This window comes from Ambystoma mexicanum, chromosome 3q, assembly GCF_040938575.1.
Source record: "Ambystoma mexicanum isolate Mex_15411 chromosome 3q, UKY_AmexF1_1, whole genome shotgun sequence".
In the NCBI taxonomy this organism is placed as follows: Eukaryota; Metazoa; Chordata; class Amphibia; order Caudata; family Ambystomatidae; genus Ambystoma; species Ambystoma mexicanum.
Genome location: NC_090926.1, coordinates 1,050,783,190 through 1,050,797,095, shown reverse-complemented (window position 1 = coordinate 1,050,797,095; position 13,906 = coordinate 1,050,783,190). Strand labels below are relative to the sequence as shown.

Below are 13,906 nucleotides of genomic sequence, written 5' to 3'. Positions count from 1 at the left end.
ATCTGTTCCTTTAAAGGGAAGATCCAGGATGTTATCTCCAAAGTCTTTACTGATATTAGTCTTTTTGGCCTAGGCTGTATGGTGCATATCAACTTCCAAGCAAACAGCTCTAGAGGCTGCATCAATGTGATGTATTGAGGACTCTCTCAAGTCTTGGGCTATCAGTTTGGCCTCAGTGAGTCCAGATTTGAAGGCTGCAACTTTATCCTGAGGCAGGAACTATTGGAAATCCTCAATCTCCTTCCACAATGGCTGCTTAGCAGCGGCTAGCATAGCGTCACAGTTAGACTAGCAAACGTGCAGTGCTTCATTGGAATACACCTTCTTACCAAATACTTCCAAAAGTTTGTCCTCCTTCGAAAGGGGTATAGATGATTGTCCCGTCAGCTATACCCATTATTTAGACAAAAGAGTAGCTGCTGCCACTATGGAAGACTGGGGCCAAGGAGAATCTGAAAAACACAAGGTATCCAACTGCAGTTGCTAATACACAGTTTCTACCTTCTTGCTGACAGATTGTACCGAATGTGGATTTTTCCATGATGTTATCGCCTCAGCAAGAACATCTTTTTGAAAAGTTATTCCTGACCTGTCTTGGTGCTGAAGAGACAAACCCCCTGATAAGACACCTGGTTCAGATGAAATTTCCTCTGGTAATGGTAGACCCAAAAATTCTTGAACCCCCCCCACATCTTGCCATGGAACGTTAGCGCTGAATCACCAAATCTTTCTAGTACCACTCAAAGTCTCTTATGTTCTTCTGCGTTCCCTCACCACACTAAAATATCATCTTAATAGCATTTGACATCTTGGAAATCTCCTACGACGATGTACATAAGTCTTTGTAAAACGCTTGCTGCAGATACTAGTTCAAAGGGCATTCTTACACATCTGAACCTCCCTACAGGTGTTATAAATTCTGTCAAGTCTCATCAGTTGGGGTGCAAAGGTATCTTATGGTACACTGATTTAAAATCCAAAAGAGAAAACAACTTTCATCCTGAAAGATTAGAAATTAGCTCATCAATTTTCGGCAACAGAAATTTCTCTGATATCACATTTCTATTAAGATTACACAAGTAAATATACAATCTTACTGATCTGTTTGCTTTTTTTTGCTATCACAATGGGCTGACCCATTCCAATTCTTTTGTAGGCTCTATCACACCATTGTTCGTCATTCTTTCAAGTTCCACCTCTACTTCTTTTCTGAGGGCAAGAGTTAACGTCCTCATTTTTGCCACAACTGGCCTCACTCCCTTTCTAAGCTGGATCTTATGCATAAACTCCTTCAAACATCCCACTTTATCAACAGAAATTTGAGGCACCCATGTTGCTACATCACCACTCACTTTGAAACAGTTCCTTCATTTAAACTGGTTACAAGATAATTTATTTTCACCCCAAACTCTCTTTCTCTCACTCCAGAACAATCTACCAGCGATGTGTAAACAGGTCGATCAGCATTGGGATCTAATTTCATTCTCAAGGCTGCCTGACTTCCCCAAGAAAGAAAATCACCTCCTATATTCGTCACATACACCTTTCAGTTTACACACTTCTCTTGAAATTTGAAAACAACATCTAATTCTCCAATAATTTGTATCGGATTTTCTCCATAAGCATTTGCCTTTATCTTGGCTTCCTACAGTACACATCGCTTGAACTTGGTTATCCAAGTTACTTTCCCAATGAAATTATAGTCTGCTCCTCTGTGACAGGTTCCTTAGGTTTCTTGAACCTCTTTCCTCAAATAGCATTCACAACTTGTATCACTCTCACATCACCAAAACTTTCCTGTTCTGAATCACTCACACCAAACTTCTGAATGTGTCCAGATGTGTCAGACATTCTGCAACATCTGGCCAGATGTCCTCCAACTCCACACACGCAGCACTCTGTATAAACAGCAGTGTATTCTCTTGACACCAGGTGCTGTGTGCTCCCGTATCTGAAACATCTCCTTTGTTGTCGTCCTCCAAGACACTCAAACATATGTTTGTTTTCTTCTGATATTCTCTCCTTTCCTGCCTCTGTAGCTTTTGAATTTGTGAGTAACTTGTCCATTGTCATCACTCTGACTTTGCATCCTTGTATTAGTAATTGCATTGACCCTGGAAGCATCCTTCTCACAGAAATATTTGTTCCCTTCTTGATTGAGCTCTTTAAGGCACAGTGTAGTGTGTTTAACTTGTTTAGATATCTCAATTGTTTGGTCAAGATTAGCGTCCTCCTCCTTCCGCAACTCTTCCCTTATTTTGTTGTCCAAGCACTTGATCATACGCTGATCTCGAATATGCTCATTGAAGCAATGTTGGCAGAACCGACCCTCTTAGTTCAGTAACAAAGTATTCTATTGATTCTCCTCATTTTTGCTCTTGTGTGCCAAAATGGTATCTTGCGAAAATGTTGTTCTCAACTATTTCATAGTGTTTGTCCAATTTGGCAACACTGATGTCAAAGACATTCTGCGTGCTTGATTCTGGAGATTGAGGTGGTTCAGGGAGTCTCTTGAAAATGTCTTGTCCAGCATGTCCACGACAGTGGTACAGAAGAGCATCCTTCCTTTCTGCTACATAATCTGTTCCATACACTGCCAAAACAAATTTAAGGAAGTCTTTGTTCCATTCTCTCCATTTCACTAATGGTTGCCCAGGTTGGGATAAGACACATGCTGGACCTTGTATATATGTCATTGTCTGCAATTAATTAGAGTGTGAAGTCTTTTGTTAGACAATCAGCATGAATGAGTGACTTAGATTCAGTATTCTGTTTGCTTAATCTTATTTCTAAAAATTAGTAACTGTCTGCTTATGCAGCTTTTGAGTCTCCTCTCCGGTCCAATTAATAATCAAATGGGTTCTCTTTTTGGCAGGCATGCAACTAAAAGACAGAGACTAGCTTCATTCAGTGCCTCCAGCTATTGTTCTGTCACTTGTTGTTAGGCAGACCCAACCACCTGCAGTCTGTGCTTCCAACTACTGTTTTGTCACGTGTTGCCAGGCAGATTTAAGTTGCTGCATTCTGTGCTTCTAAATGCATTTCATCACATACTGTAAAGCAGATTCCTTGCTCTCTCTTTGAAGTGTAGCATTGCTAAATTACTGAGATGAAAGTTACAATGTATTCACTCAGGATGTAGGGCAGAATGGATAGTATAGGGTGCCGTTCTACCCTTCCTCCATATTTTCTACCTCAAGAGCCTGTTCTTGGTTAGCATAATCACAGTCCTAACACTGCTGAACACTGTACTCTGTTCAGCTTCTCACCTTGGTCCATGGATGGAAATCCTTGGGCTGGGGACAGTAACATGTTACTCCTATAAGAGCGCAGGATTAACCGCTGCCCCTTCCTGTATTCAGGTTACTGCCTTCAGGTAAAATCTTCTCTTATTAGAGCGCAGAATATAAAAACAACCACTGCCCATCCCTGTATTCCAGTTACTGTCTTTGAAATGAGAAAGAATGCCCGGCATACTCTGCAGAGTGTTATATATGTGATTACGTGGGTCATTTTGGAAAAGTATATCGAAATGCTATGGGGAAGAGGGAGAGCTGGATTGCATTTCATGAGTAGAGTAGCAAAAGGATAATTTACAAATAATAATATGACAAGCATTAAAGTGGTGGATGGAATTTGTGGCCCAAGCAGTTTGTTGTTTGTTTCTAACGAGATGGAAGAACAGGTACAGATCCTAACACTGGCAACAGTTGAAGGAGGTGTAGGTTCATGGGTGTCCATGCTAGTAAATGGTGTGTCATTAAGAGTAATGGTTGACACTGGCTCACCATACACCATGGTGAATATAGAAACATTTGATAAAGAACTGAAAGGAAGAAGAGAAGACCTGCAAGATACAACAGTAAGAGACACTGGATATGGAAAGACACCTATCAGCATAATTGGATACACATGGGTACATTTAAAAGAGAGGAAAACATACTGCAAACTATATATGGCAGAAAATGGTTTCTCTATTGTATGATGGTGGAAACAAGCATCTTTACAAGCCAGAATACATCCAGGAGAGAATATTCCCATTCTGGGCATCACTGGAGACAGCTGTGAGATTAATGAAAATCTAGCAAAGAGATTTCCGAAGGTATTGAAGGGCAAAGCTTCACAATCACGAGTTTCTCCATCAGCATTTTACAGGCAGTTTCACGATTTCATCACCTTTCTTTCTTCTCCTCCTTTCATCTTCTCGGCTGGAGGCAATGGTCCTGCTCATTTTCATTGGCTCCACCTGCATTCCAGGTGTGGCCATTTGTACTATGCATCGCTGGGTGCAGTGTGTGACGCTGATGTGATTCAGGGTATATTGTCAGGTATGCAGTCACCTAGGGCCTATGCAATGGCTATTGCTGGCCTGCATTCTGGAGGGATCTGTCTATTCTGTGTGACAGACTGCACCCTGGGAAATGTAGTCTGTCAGTGGCTTTTGCTCTGAGTGAGAGAGACTGCAATCTGCGAAATGCATTCCCATGTGACCCCCGGAATTGAGAAAAGGCGGAGGAATCTTGTATGCATTGGGAGTCTCTGAGCATATGTTATGATCACAGGTTTTATACCGCCCCATTCGCCATCGTGGTGTTCTAAAAGGGCTGAGCCTTGTCAAGAAAGTGGGGTACTGGCTCCCCACCAGTAGGCGTTTCCAAAGTTTAGCCTGTGAAGGAATGGAAAAGGGCATCATAGGAGAGGAAGGGTGAAGTGGTAACAGATTTATTCAAACATGAACGATTTGTAAAGGTACACCTGGCACGTGATGGAGCTACCTGGGCTATATAATGCTGTGGCTAGCAAGCACCCGACCTGCACCTGGGTATTCAATATCCATCAATCCTGTTACTCTTCAGCTATATAAAAAGACATGAAGTACAGGACAGGGACAAGGAGGGGTATTGGACCTACATACATCACGAGAACCCACTGGCCATCCTACCATCCTAGCTCAGGCCCCCAACTGATACTCTCAGAACATTCATTCACAGATCCACACAACATTCTCCTGAGCTGCATTCATCATCAACATTCTGACAGCAAGCACTCCAGGCCAGTGACATCACATGACAAGACTACATTACAACAGCTACATTTTTATTTCTGAGTCCAGTATTAATTTTTGAAATCACTTTGATTTGCCTGTAATGTCTATTCTGACTAGAGTCTCTGTCATTCAAAATGCCCTTCGCAATTTTTTCTCAGTCTATGTCAGTTTGGTCTTATGCTATTTTGTCAAGAACTCAGGTAGGGGATCACAGGTAACCTATAGGTCATTTTCCCCACCACTGCGTTGTGGAGGTACGACATTATCATTATCCCTGAAACCTCTGGCTGTTGCAGTAGGACTTGGAGTTAGGAAAATGACCATAAATAATCAGAGCAACAACTTTGGTACAATAAATGGTATGGAATACCTGATTGAAGAGGTCTAGAGCCTTATGCAGATTAGCAAGCATGCCGGTTGGTGGTTCATTGGTAATTTTAATTGCATTTTCCAGCAGACCTTGAGGAATAACATGCCCTTCTGGAGTTGGTGAAGGTTCGGCACTTATATACACTCGATAATCCTCATGGCTGCCTGAACTGTTCTTCTCAACCTTTTTATCCAAGGTGCCCAGCCACCTTGCCACAAGGTGGATATTCTGCAACACAAACAGATTACAAACAAATCAGACTGCTTCTGTTTCATCACTCCAAGCCAGTTTTGAGGAAAACATCAATTCATACAGGAGCATTTAAAAAATGTTTATATTTCAGTCTTTGTATGTTTTGATCTATCCTACATTTTCCTCAACGTCTCCCACCCATGCTCATGTCAGTGACCCGAAACTAGTTTGTCTTGTAGTCATGCCCTCTGGGCAGCAGGCAGGTGGTTTGCCTAAAATTACAGTTAGGGGGAGGTGTCTAAGACACTTTAGAAAGACAAACAGATTGGAATTATCACTGAAAATGTGCCAACATTTTCCCACAGCCTAGAGGATACCTTATGTTTCCAATCCAATCGTCAGTTGCTGTATCCTTGGCTGTGGCTTTACTCTGCATGAAATTTAAATCCTTCGGAGAGGGTGGAGTAGGTTTCCCAAGCTTTCTAAACATTCTTGTGCAGGTAATAGGAGATAAACTGGATTTCTGCTGCCTCACATTTGTGGATATTCAGCATATGCAAGCTGAGTTGCATAGATATACACCATAACTTTCTCCCCTTTTCTCTGGGCTAGGGTGACATGATACCAGAAATCCTGTGTTATTGTGATACTTCTCTCTCTCTCTCTCTCTCTCTCTCTCTCTCTCTCTCTCTCTCTCTCTCTCTCTCTGTCTTTTTGTTAACAATTAATGACAACTTGGGCTACCTCAGTAACTCATTACATGTGAATGAGCACAACTTGAATACTGCTTTACCATCGGCTTGTTAAGTTGAGTGAATGTGTGGCACCTAAGTAGTGTAAAATAGCTCACATGTTGTTCAAATGTAGGGTAAACAAATCAATCAAGCGCTGGGAAGTAATAGATGATCAAACAACCACCCTAGAAATGTGCAAATATGATTGTTCACTGAGCAAAAAAAGCTTAGAGTGAAGATCCCAGGACACCTACCAGAGAGGTGTGTGATGCCTTTTGGCCAGTAATCTCATTCTATTGCTACCTACCACTGCAGAATACCAGTCTACACAGCTATAGTTTGATTACATGCTGTTCAATGGTTTGTATAGTGGTAGGGAGAACTAATCCTTCAATCCTCTTGAATTTCGACTAATTTAGTACCATTAAATTGGGCAACAGTATCAGATATTAATAGTAACTGTGTTTTAAGTGATTTACAGTAATAGTGCTGGAGTGTTTCAGTAATTGTGTTTTTAAATAAATAATTATATACCTTGATACCAAAGCTCTGGTCAGTGTTTGCTTGTGCTATTGTGTCTGAGTGCCTATTGTGTATACTTTGCATACTGCCTAACTCTTCCCGAGGGAGGTCTGACTGCTCAGCCACAGCTACCAAGTGAATCTGTGTGGTGCAGACTGCTACCAAGTAGGTTTACTGCCAAACACCTGTAGTCTTAAATCTTTTGCAGTGTTCCCAAAGGGAACTGCACAGGTTGCTGCCTGCCCTGGTTTAGGACCCTCAAACAGCATGATGGTACCCCTTGGGCTACCTGGGTGAGTGAAAGTTTGAAAAACTTAGAGGGATGGATTAAGGGTTACAAGGTGAACACTTATGAAGGGATGAAGAATCTTGTCATGTTGGAGTCAATTTATGATGCCTGCTCTCCTGAGCTCAGACAGCACTTAGCTGATTCAAAGGAATTAGATTCCAGAAAGATAGCTAAGGCTGCTGACTTGTGGGTTGCCAACAGGGCCACTAACAAGGATTCTGGGGCTACTCAGAAAAAGGATGAGGAGAAACAGCCAAAAAAGGACTCCAAAGAGAATTCTAATAATTCCAATTCCAGAGAGGGCCACAAACAAAAACATAAGGGTAAGCCACAAGGGAAACCAAGTCAGAGTAGTGTACCTTCTGGCGCCAAACCAGAAGGAGGTCAGAACAAGCCTCCATTCCAGCAAGCCTTTGGCTCATGCTATGTTTGTAAGGCTACTGACCATGTGAAAGGAGATCCCAGATGTAAGGGTAAACCTTCAGGGGTCCAACTTGTCTCCTTAGCCTTTGCTCCAGAGGAGGAAGTCCCTATGGCAAGTGGAAACTTTCTACTACTGGCTGATGAACCCCTTGGAGTTTCAGCCAGTGTTTCTTTAGTCTCTCTGGGGTTGTGGGAACAACAAAATTTAGATGTGTATAATTCTATCCCAGATAATACTAAAGAGTATTATAAGGACAGTGTCCAGGTGAATGGTCAGGAGACTCCTGCCATCCGGGACACTGGGGCCAGCATAACTGTGGTGGATGAATCATTTTTCAAGGCAGAGGATGTTGCTAAGGCACCCAAATGCCTCACAAAGTTAGCTGGAGGGCCTGTGCAGATGTATCCCCAGTTACCAGTTCTCATCCAGTTTAATGATATGGCTGTGAAAATACCTGTCAGTATACAATGTGAAGTACCACGTAGGGTTCTGCTGGGTAATGACCTTAAAGCTCTTGGAGTTGTGTCACATACCCCCATACCTCCTAGTAAAAGGTTACAGGAGCTCACTAGACCTGCAAGGGATAAAATCATGAGAGGGGTTTCTCAGGAGATGATGACAAATATCACTCCTTCACCACTGGAGCAAACTACTGCAGTCTCTACCAGATCAGGAGCAAAGGGGCAACCCAAGACTCACAGGAACAAGCCAGCAACAAGCACTCCAGTGCTTCCAACAAGGACTTCCCCTAGGTTGTCCAAAGTTACACCAGTAACTCCACCTCCAGCTGAGGCTGAGAGGGCAGTACAACCCTGTGTGGTTGTACTAGACTCGGAAGAAGAGCTAGTGGGAGGCCAAGAACTTATTGGAGATCTGGATCCAGCTGCCCACTCTGAGCCGCAGTCTTTGCTGGCAGAGGGTGGACCCAGCAGAGTAGCTTTTCGTAAGGGACAAAGAGAATGCCCAACTATGAAAGCACTCCGCCACCAGGCAGCTTCTCAGGCTGATGGGCAAGAACCTGGGAAGTACAGGTTAAACTGGGAAGATGGCCTCTTCTACAGTGAATCAACTGAGTCTGAACCTGGAGACTACAAGCGCCTTGTAGTACCTCAAGAAAACAGACAACAGTTCTTAAAACTAGCCCATGAGATACCTTTGGCTGGTCACTTGAGTTTCAAGAAGACCAAGGAAAGGCTCTCTCTCTACTTTTATTGGCCATAGATGGGGGTTGAAGTAGATAACTATTGTAAGAGCTGCCATACCTGCCAGACTTCTGGTAAGGTTGGTTCCAAGAATGGGCACCTTTAGTGCCTCTCCCTGTAGTGGGAGTCCCATTTGAGAGGGCAGGGATTGACATTGTTGGTCCCCTTGATCCCCCAACCTCCTCAGGCAACAGGTTTATCCTTGTTGTAGTAGACCATGCTACTAGGTACCCTGAGGCAATTTCTATGAGGACTGTTACAGCTCTGGCTGTGGCTAAGGCCCTCCTTGGTATTTTTCCAGGGCTGGGTTTCCTAAGGAAGTAATCTCTGACAGGGGTCGAATTTTATGTCCCACTACATGAAAGCCATGTGGAAAACCTGCAGAGTTACTTCCAAGTTCTCAACAGCATACCACCCTCAGACAAATGGTTTGGTAGAAAGGTTCAACAGAACCATGAAGAGCATGATAGGTGCTTTAGAGGAACCCCTTAAAAGAAAGTGTGACCTTCTACTGCCATGCCTTCTCTTTGCTTATAGAGAAGTCCCTCAGGAGGGAGTAGGTTATTCTCCCTTTGATCTTCTTTATGGCCATCCGGTCAGAGGTCCATTGGCCCTGATCAAGGAGGGGTTGGAAAGTGCTCCTTCCCCCAAGCCAGTCAGAGTGACTGACTATGTGATAGGTCTCCGAAGGAGAATGTAACACATGATGGCAGAAGCAAGTGACAACATGAAGGCTGGACAAGCTCTAGTCAAGCATTGGCATGATCAGAAGGCTAACATGGTTGAGTTTACTCAAGACCAGCTAGTTCTTGTGATGCTTCCAACAAGGCAGAGGGCCTTGCAAGACAAATGGATGGGACCCTTCAAGGTTGTGGGAAAACTTGGAGAGGTCAACTATCTGGTGGACGTGGGCAAACCCAGGGAAGCTCCCAGAGTCTTCCACACCAACCGGCTCAAAGCCTATGTCTCTAGACCTGAAGTAGGAGCCTTGCTTCTAGCTTCATCGGAAGAGGAGGAGGAGAGTGAAGCTCTACCTGACCTCCTAAGAGGCTTACCTTTGGACGAAAAGGTTGAAGGAGTTAATTTCTCTTCAGATCTGACACCTGAGCAACAGGAGGAGTGCAAATATATGTTAAATCAGTTTGCCCCTCTGTTCTCACTTTCACCAGGCTTGACCCCTTGGGGAAAGCAAGGTATTCTCACTGGTGACTGTCTGCCAGTCAAAAGCAGAGGGTACAGAATGTCAGAACATGTCAGAACCCACATCAAAGGTGAGGTCAAGCAGATGCTTGATCTCGGGGTAATAGAGCCCTCTACTAGTCCATGGTCTAGCCCAGTTGTGTTAGTACCAAAGGCAGGATCGAAGGAATTGAGATTCTGTGCGGACTATAGAGCTCTTAATGCAGTCACAAAGACTGATGCCCACCCTTTGCCAAGGACAGATGAGTTGGTGGATAGACTTGGTGCAGCCAAGTTCCTCAGCACATTTGACCTCACGTCAGGCTATTGGCAAATAGCCCTGACAGACCATGCCAAGGACAAAACTGCATTTTCTACCCCAGTTGGCTTATACCAATTCAAGGTTATGCCTTTTGGACTGAAGAATGCACCTGCTACATTCCAAAGAATGGTGAATCAGGTTCTGAGTGGGATGGAGGACTTCTGCATGGCATACTTGGATGACATTGCAGTCTTTAGCCAAACCTGGGAAGAACATGTGAACCACTTAGGATATGTTTTGCAGGCTCTTGGACAGGCCAACCTGACCATAAGGCAAGCAAATGTCAGATTGGACAGAGTAAGGTGGTCTACCTTGGGCATGAGGTAGGAGGTGGAGAAATAAGGCCTTTGCTCAGCAAGATTGACGCTGTGCAAAATTGGACAACACCTACTACTCAAAACCAAGTGAAAGCCTTCCTAGGCCTCACTGGGTATTACAGGAATTTCATTGGGAATTATGGGACCTTAGCTTCTCCACTGAATGTAATCTCCTCTCCAAAATTCCCTAAGAAGGTCAAATGGAATGAGGAATGCAATCAGGCCTTTGAAACCTAAAGAAAGCTCTTTGCCAGGCTCCAGTACTCAGAGCTCCTGACTACCACCAAACTTTCATTGTACAAACCGATGCTTCCAATGTAGGTATAGGTGCAGTTCTTAGCCAACTGGATGAGAAGGGTAGGGAGCACCCATTTGCTTCATCAGTAGAAAACTGAAGGATCCTGAAACAAGGTGGGCAACAATCGAAAGAGAATGCTTTGCTATTGTGTGGGCACTGAAGAAGTTTAGGCCATACTTGTATGGTTCTACTTTTGTCATTCAGACTGACTACCAACCCTTGAGATGGTTAATGCAAATGAAGGGGGAACATCCAAAACTATTGAGATGGTCAATCTGCCTTCAAGGGTTTGATTTCACCATTGAGCACAGGTCAGGGTGTCACCATCAAAATGCTGATGGACTCTCTAGGATGTATGTCATCGACTATAGGTATGAGGTTCATCCAGGAGTGGATTAAATCCTCCTGTCCTTAGTCTGGGGGGGGGGGGGCAGTGTTAGGGAGAATTCTCTGTAAAGGCTAATTTCCCAAACCTAGTGAGTCCCCCAGCAGCTTTGCTGGATTTTTGGGGTTTATTTTTTTCTCCTGCCAAGAGTGAGACTCTTTTACCCTCACTATTGGACATGATTTGAGTGTGTTTCTTTGACTCTAGATGTGTTTAATGGGCTATGGGGTCTTTTACTCCATAGGGCTTCATGTGTTGTTGTGATGTGTGTTACACAGCACCCTCAGTGCAGTAACACAGGGGTGTCATAGTGACCCCCCAACATAGACTCCATACCCTGGGACTGACTACTGCCTCCCAGGGCATGTAAAGTCACCATTGACTTTACTAGTTTCAAATTCTGAACAGAACCAGTACAAACAATCATATTGTGGATGTACTGGCCGGGGCAATTCGATTGCCCCGGGGTCTGTTAGTCGAGGGGGCATGTCTCCGCCCCCCCTGATGGAGTTTTGGCTGGTGGCAGTGGATACTACTTTTTATATTCAAACGCGAATATATCCCTATGGGATTTTCCCATTGTTCGAGGCTACTACCTTTAATCATTTAATTCCGATAGCCTCGAACATACCGCCGGTTTATTTATTTAATATCAATTCGCCAGTTGGTATTTTTTGCCAGAACTCGATTCTAAAATGGCGTTTGTGTTCTCTTCTGTGACTCCAACCCAAGTCGAGCCCTTTGTTCCACTTTTTGGCTGGCTTCTCCACAGAAGCCCTCCAAAGTGGTGGCACTCTGTCTGGGGTACTCAGGAGGGGCGGAGGGGGATTTAGGCACCCTGGACTGAGTTGCCTAGGCAACTCAAGTCGCACTCCGTCCTGATTGGCCCAAGTGCTGAGCCGGCCGGCTCACCACTTAGCATGTTTGAGTGACAGCTAGGCTGAGTAAATGGAGGTTTTCTGCATAAAAGCAGGGCTTTGGGGACTGGAACTTCAGAAGTCACCACAGGCCCTAAAGAATCCGAGGAGGGAGAAGCCAAGCTGACCTGCAACAACGACACCACCAGTGGAGCCCTGCTGAACCGTCTCACCACTTTTTCCCAGCAACAGAGGAGATCTCCCGCCGGAGAGTCTTTTTCCATTGACTGGTGGGGATAACCAGTTTCACCTTCTTTTCGCCTTCCTGAAGCATCTCGTAGCCGCCTTGCCTGTGCCAAGCTCCCCAGCAACCGGGATACCACGTTTTTCTACTACCGCGAAATCAAGGGTAGTACCTTTAACCAGAAAACTCTGCGGCTGGTTTCTTCCCTGGCAGTGCAACGACCTTCAGCTTTCCTTCACGTCGTGATCTTCTCTTCCTCTGGACGACGTTGCGATTTGCACCCGCTGCCAGCAACAACTGCCCCCGCTGGAGGATCCTTTTCACCTAAGGTACAGTGTTCCGCCTGGCTTCCCTTGCAACCGACTGCACAGGGAAGATTTAGCCCCCGGCTTTCGAACCTGGGTTAGCCCGGGACACCCTGGCTAAACTTTTCAGAGCCTAACTAAATCCTTTTTGAACTCCCTGCAAGACTTCTAAGCCTATTGTAATTGTGTGATCTTGGGTGCATTTCTGCCCTGCTCTCTCCAAGAGTGGGCCTGGTCTATGGACTTTGACTCACAAGTAACTTTTGACTTTCCTGCCTTGCTTAAGAGTTCCTAAGTATTATTGTGGTGTGTTTTCCTCCATTCTGTCTTTTTACCTCCCTTTTTCATTAACTTATTGGAGTGCCATCTATAGATAAGCGCTCACCTCTGTCTGGAAATCAGTGGTGTTAACTAAGACTTGTCTGATAAGGAATAAGGGATGTATATATATTAATAGTAACTGTGTTTGAAGTGATTTACAATAATAGTGCTGGAGTGTTTCAATAATTGTGTTTTTAAATAAATAATTATATACCTTGATACCAAAGCTCTGGTCAGTGTTTGCTTGTGCTATTGTGTCTGAGTGCCTATTGTGTATACTTTGCATACTGCCTAACTCTTCTTGAGGGAAGTCTGACTGCTCAGCCACAGCTACCAAGTGAATCTGTGTGGTGCGGACTGCTACCAAGTGGGTTTACTGCCAAACACCTGTAGTCTTAAATCTTTTGCAGTGTTCCCAAAGGGAACTGCACAGGTTTCTGCCTAACACAAGGAACTACAAGAACTAGTCATCTCCAATTATCATGACACCCTGATGGAAGGACACCCAGGTATCGCAAAAACTGAAGCTAAAATTAAGAGACAATTCTGGTGGCCCACCTGGCGAAAAGACTTAAAGTCATTTATAATGTCTTGTTGCATTTGCGCCCAAAACAAAAGTCAGAAGAAAAAACCAGCTGGCCTCTTACAACCTTTAGATATTCCACCTACACCATGGCACACCTTATCGTTAGACTTTATTACAGATCTACCTCCATGTAATGGATTTAACACCATTCTAGTTATTGTGGATCTTTTTTCCAAGATGGCCCACTTTATTCCTCTAAAGGGATTACCTTCTGCTTCAATTCTGGCCAAGGAGTTCCTCGAAAACATTGTTCGAATACATGGATTTCCTTCCGTAATGGTCTCTGACCGAGGTAGTCAATTCATTTCACAT

The 13,906-nt window shown here is 44.1% G+C and overlaps 1 protein-coding gene across 1 annotated transcript in view; it reads right to left on the bottom strand.

The window, feature by feature from the left end:
- The window catches only part of DNAH17 (dynein axonemal heavy chain 17), an 8,024,690-nt gene that overhangs the window by 686,012 nt on the left and 7,324,772 nt on the right, over positions 1 to 13,906 (bottom strand). The window contains exon 73 of the mRNA XM_069655242.1: positions 5,418 to 5,645. Within this exon, the coding sequence (XP_069511343.1) occupies positions 5,418 to 5,645 (228 nt within the window). The remainder of the gene's footprint in view (positions 1 to 5,417; positions 5,646 to 13,906) is intronic.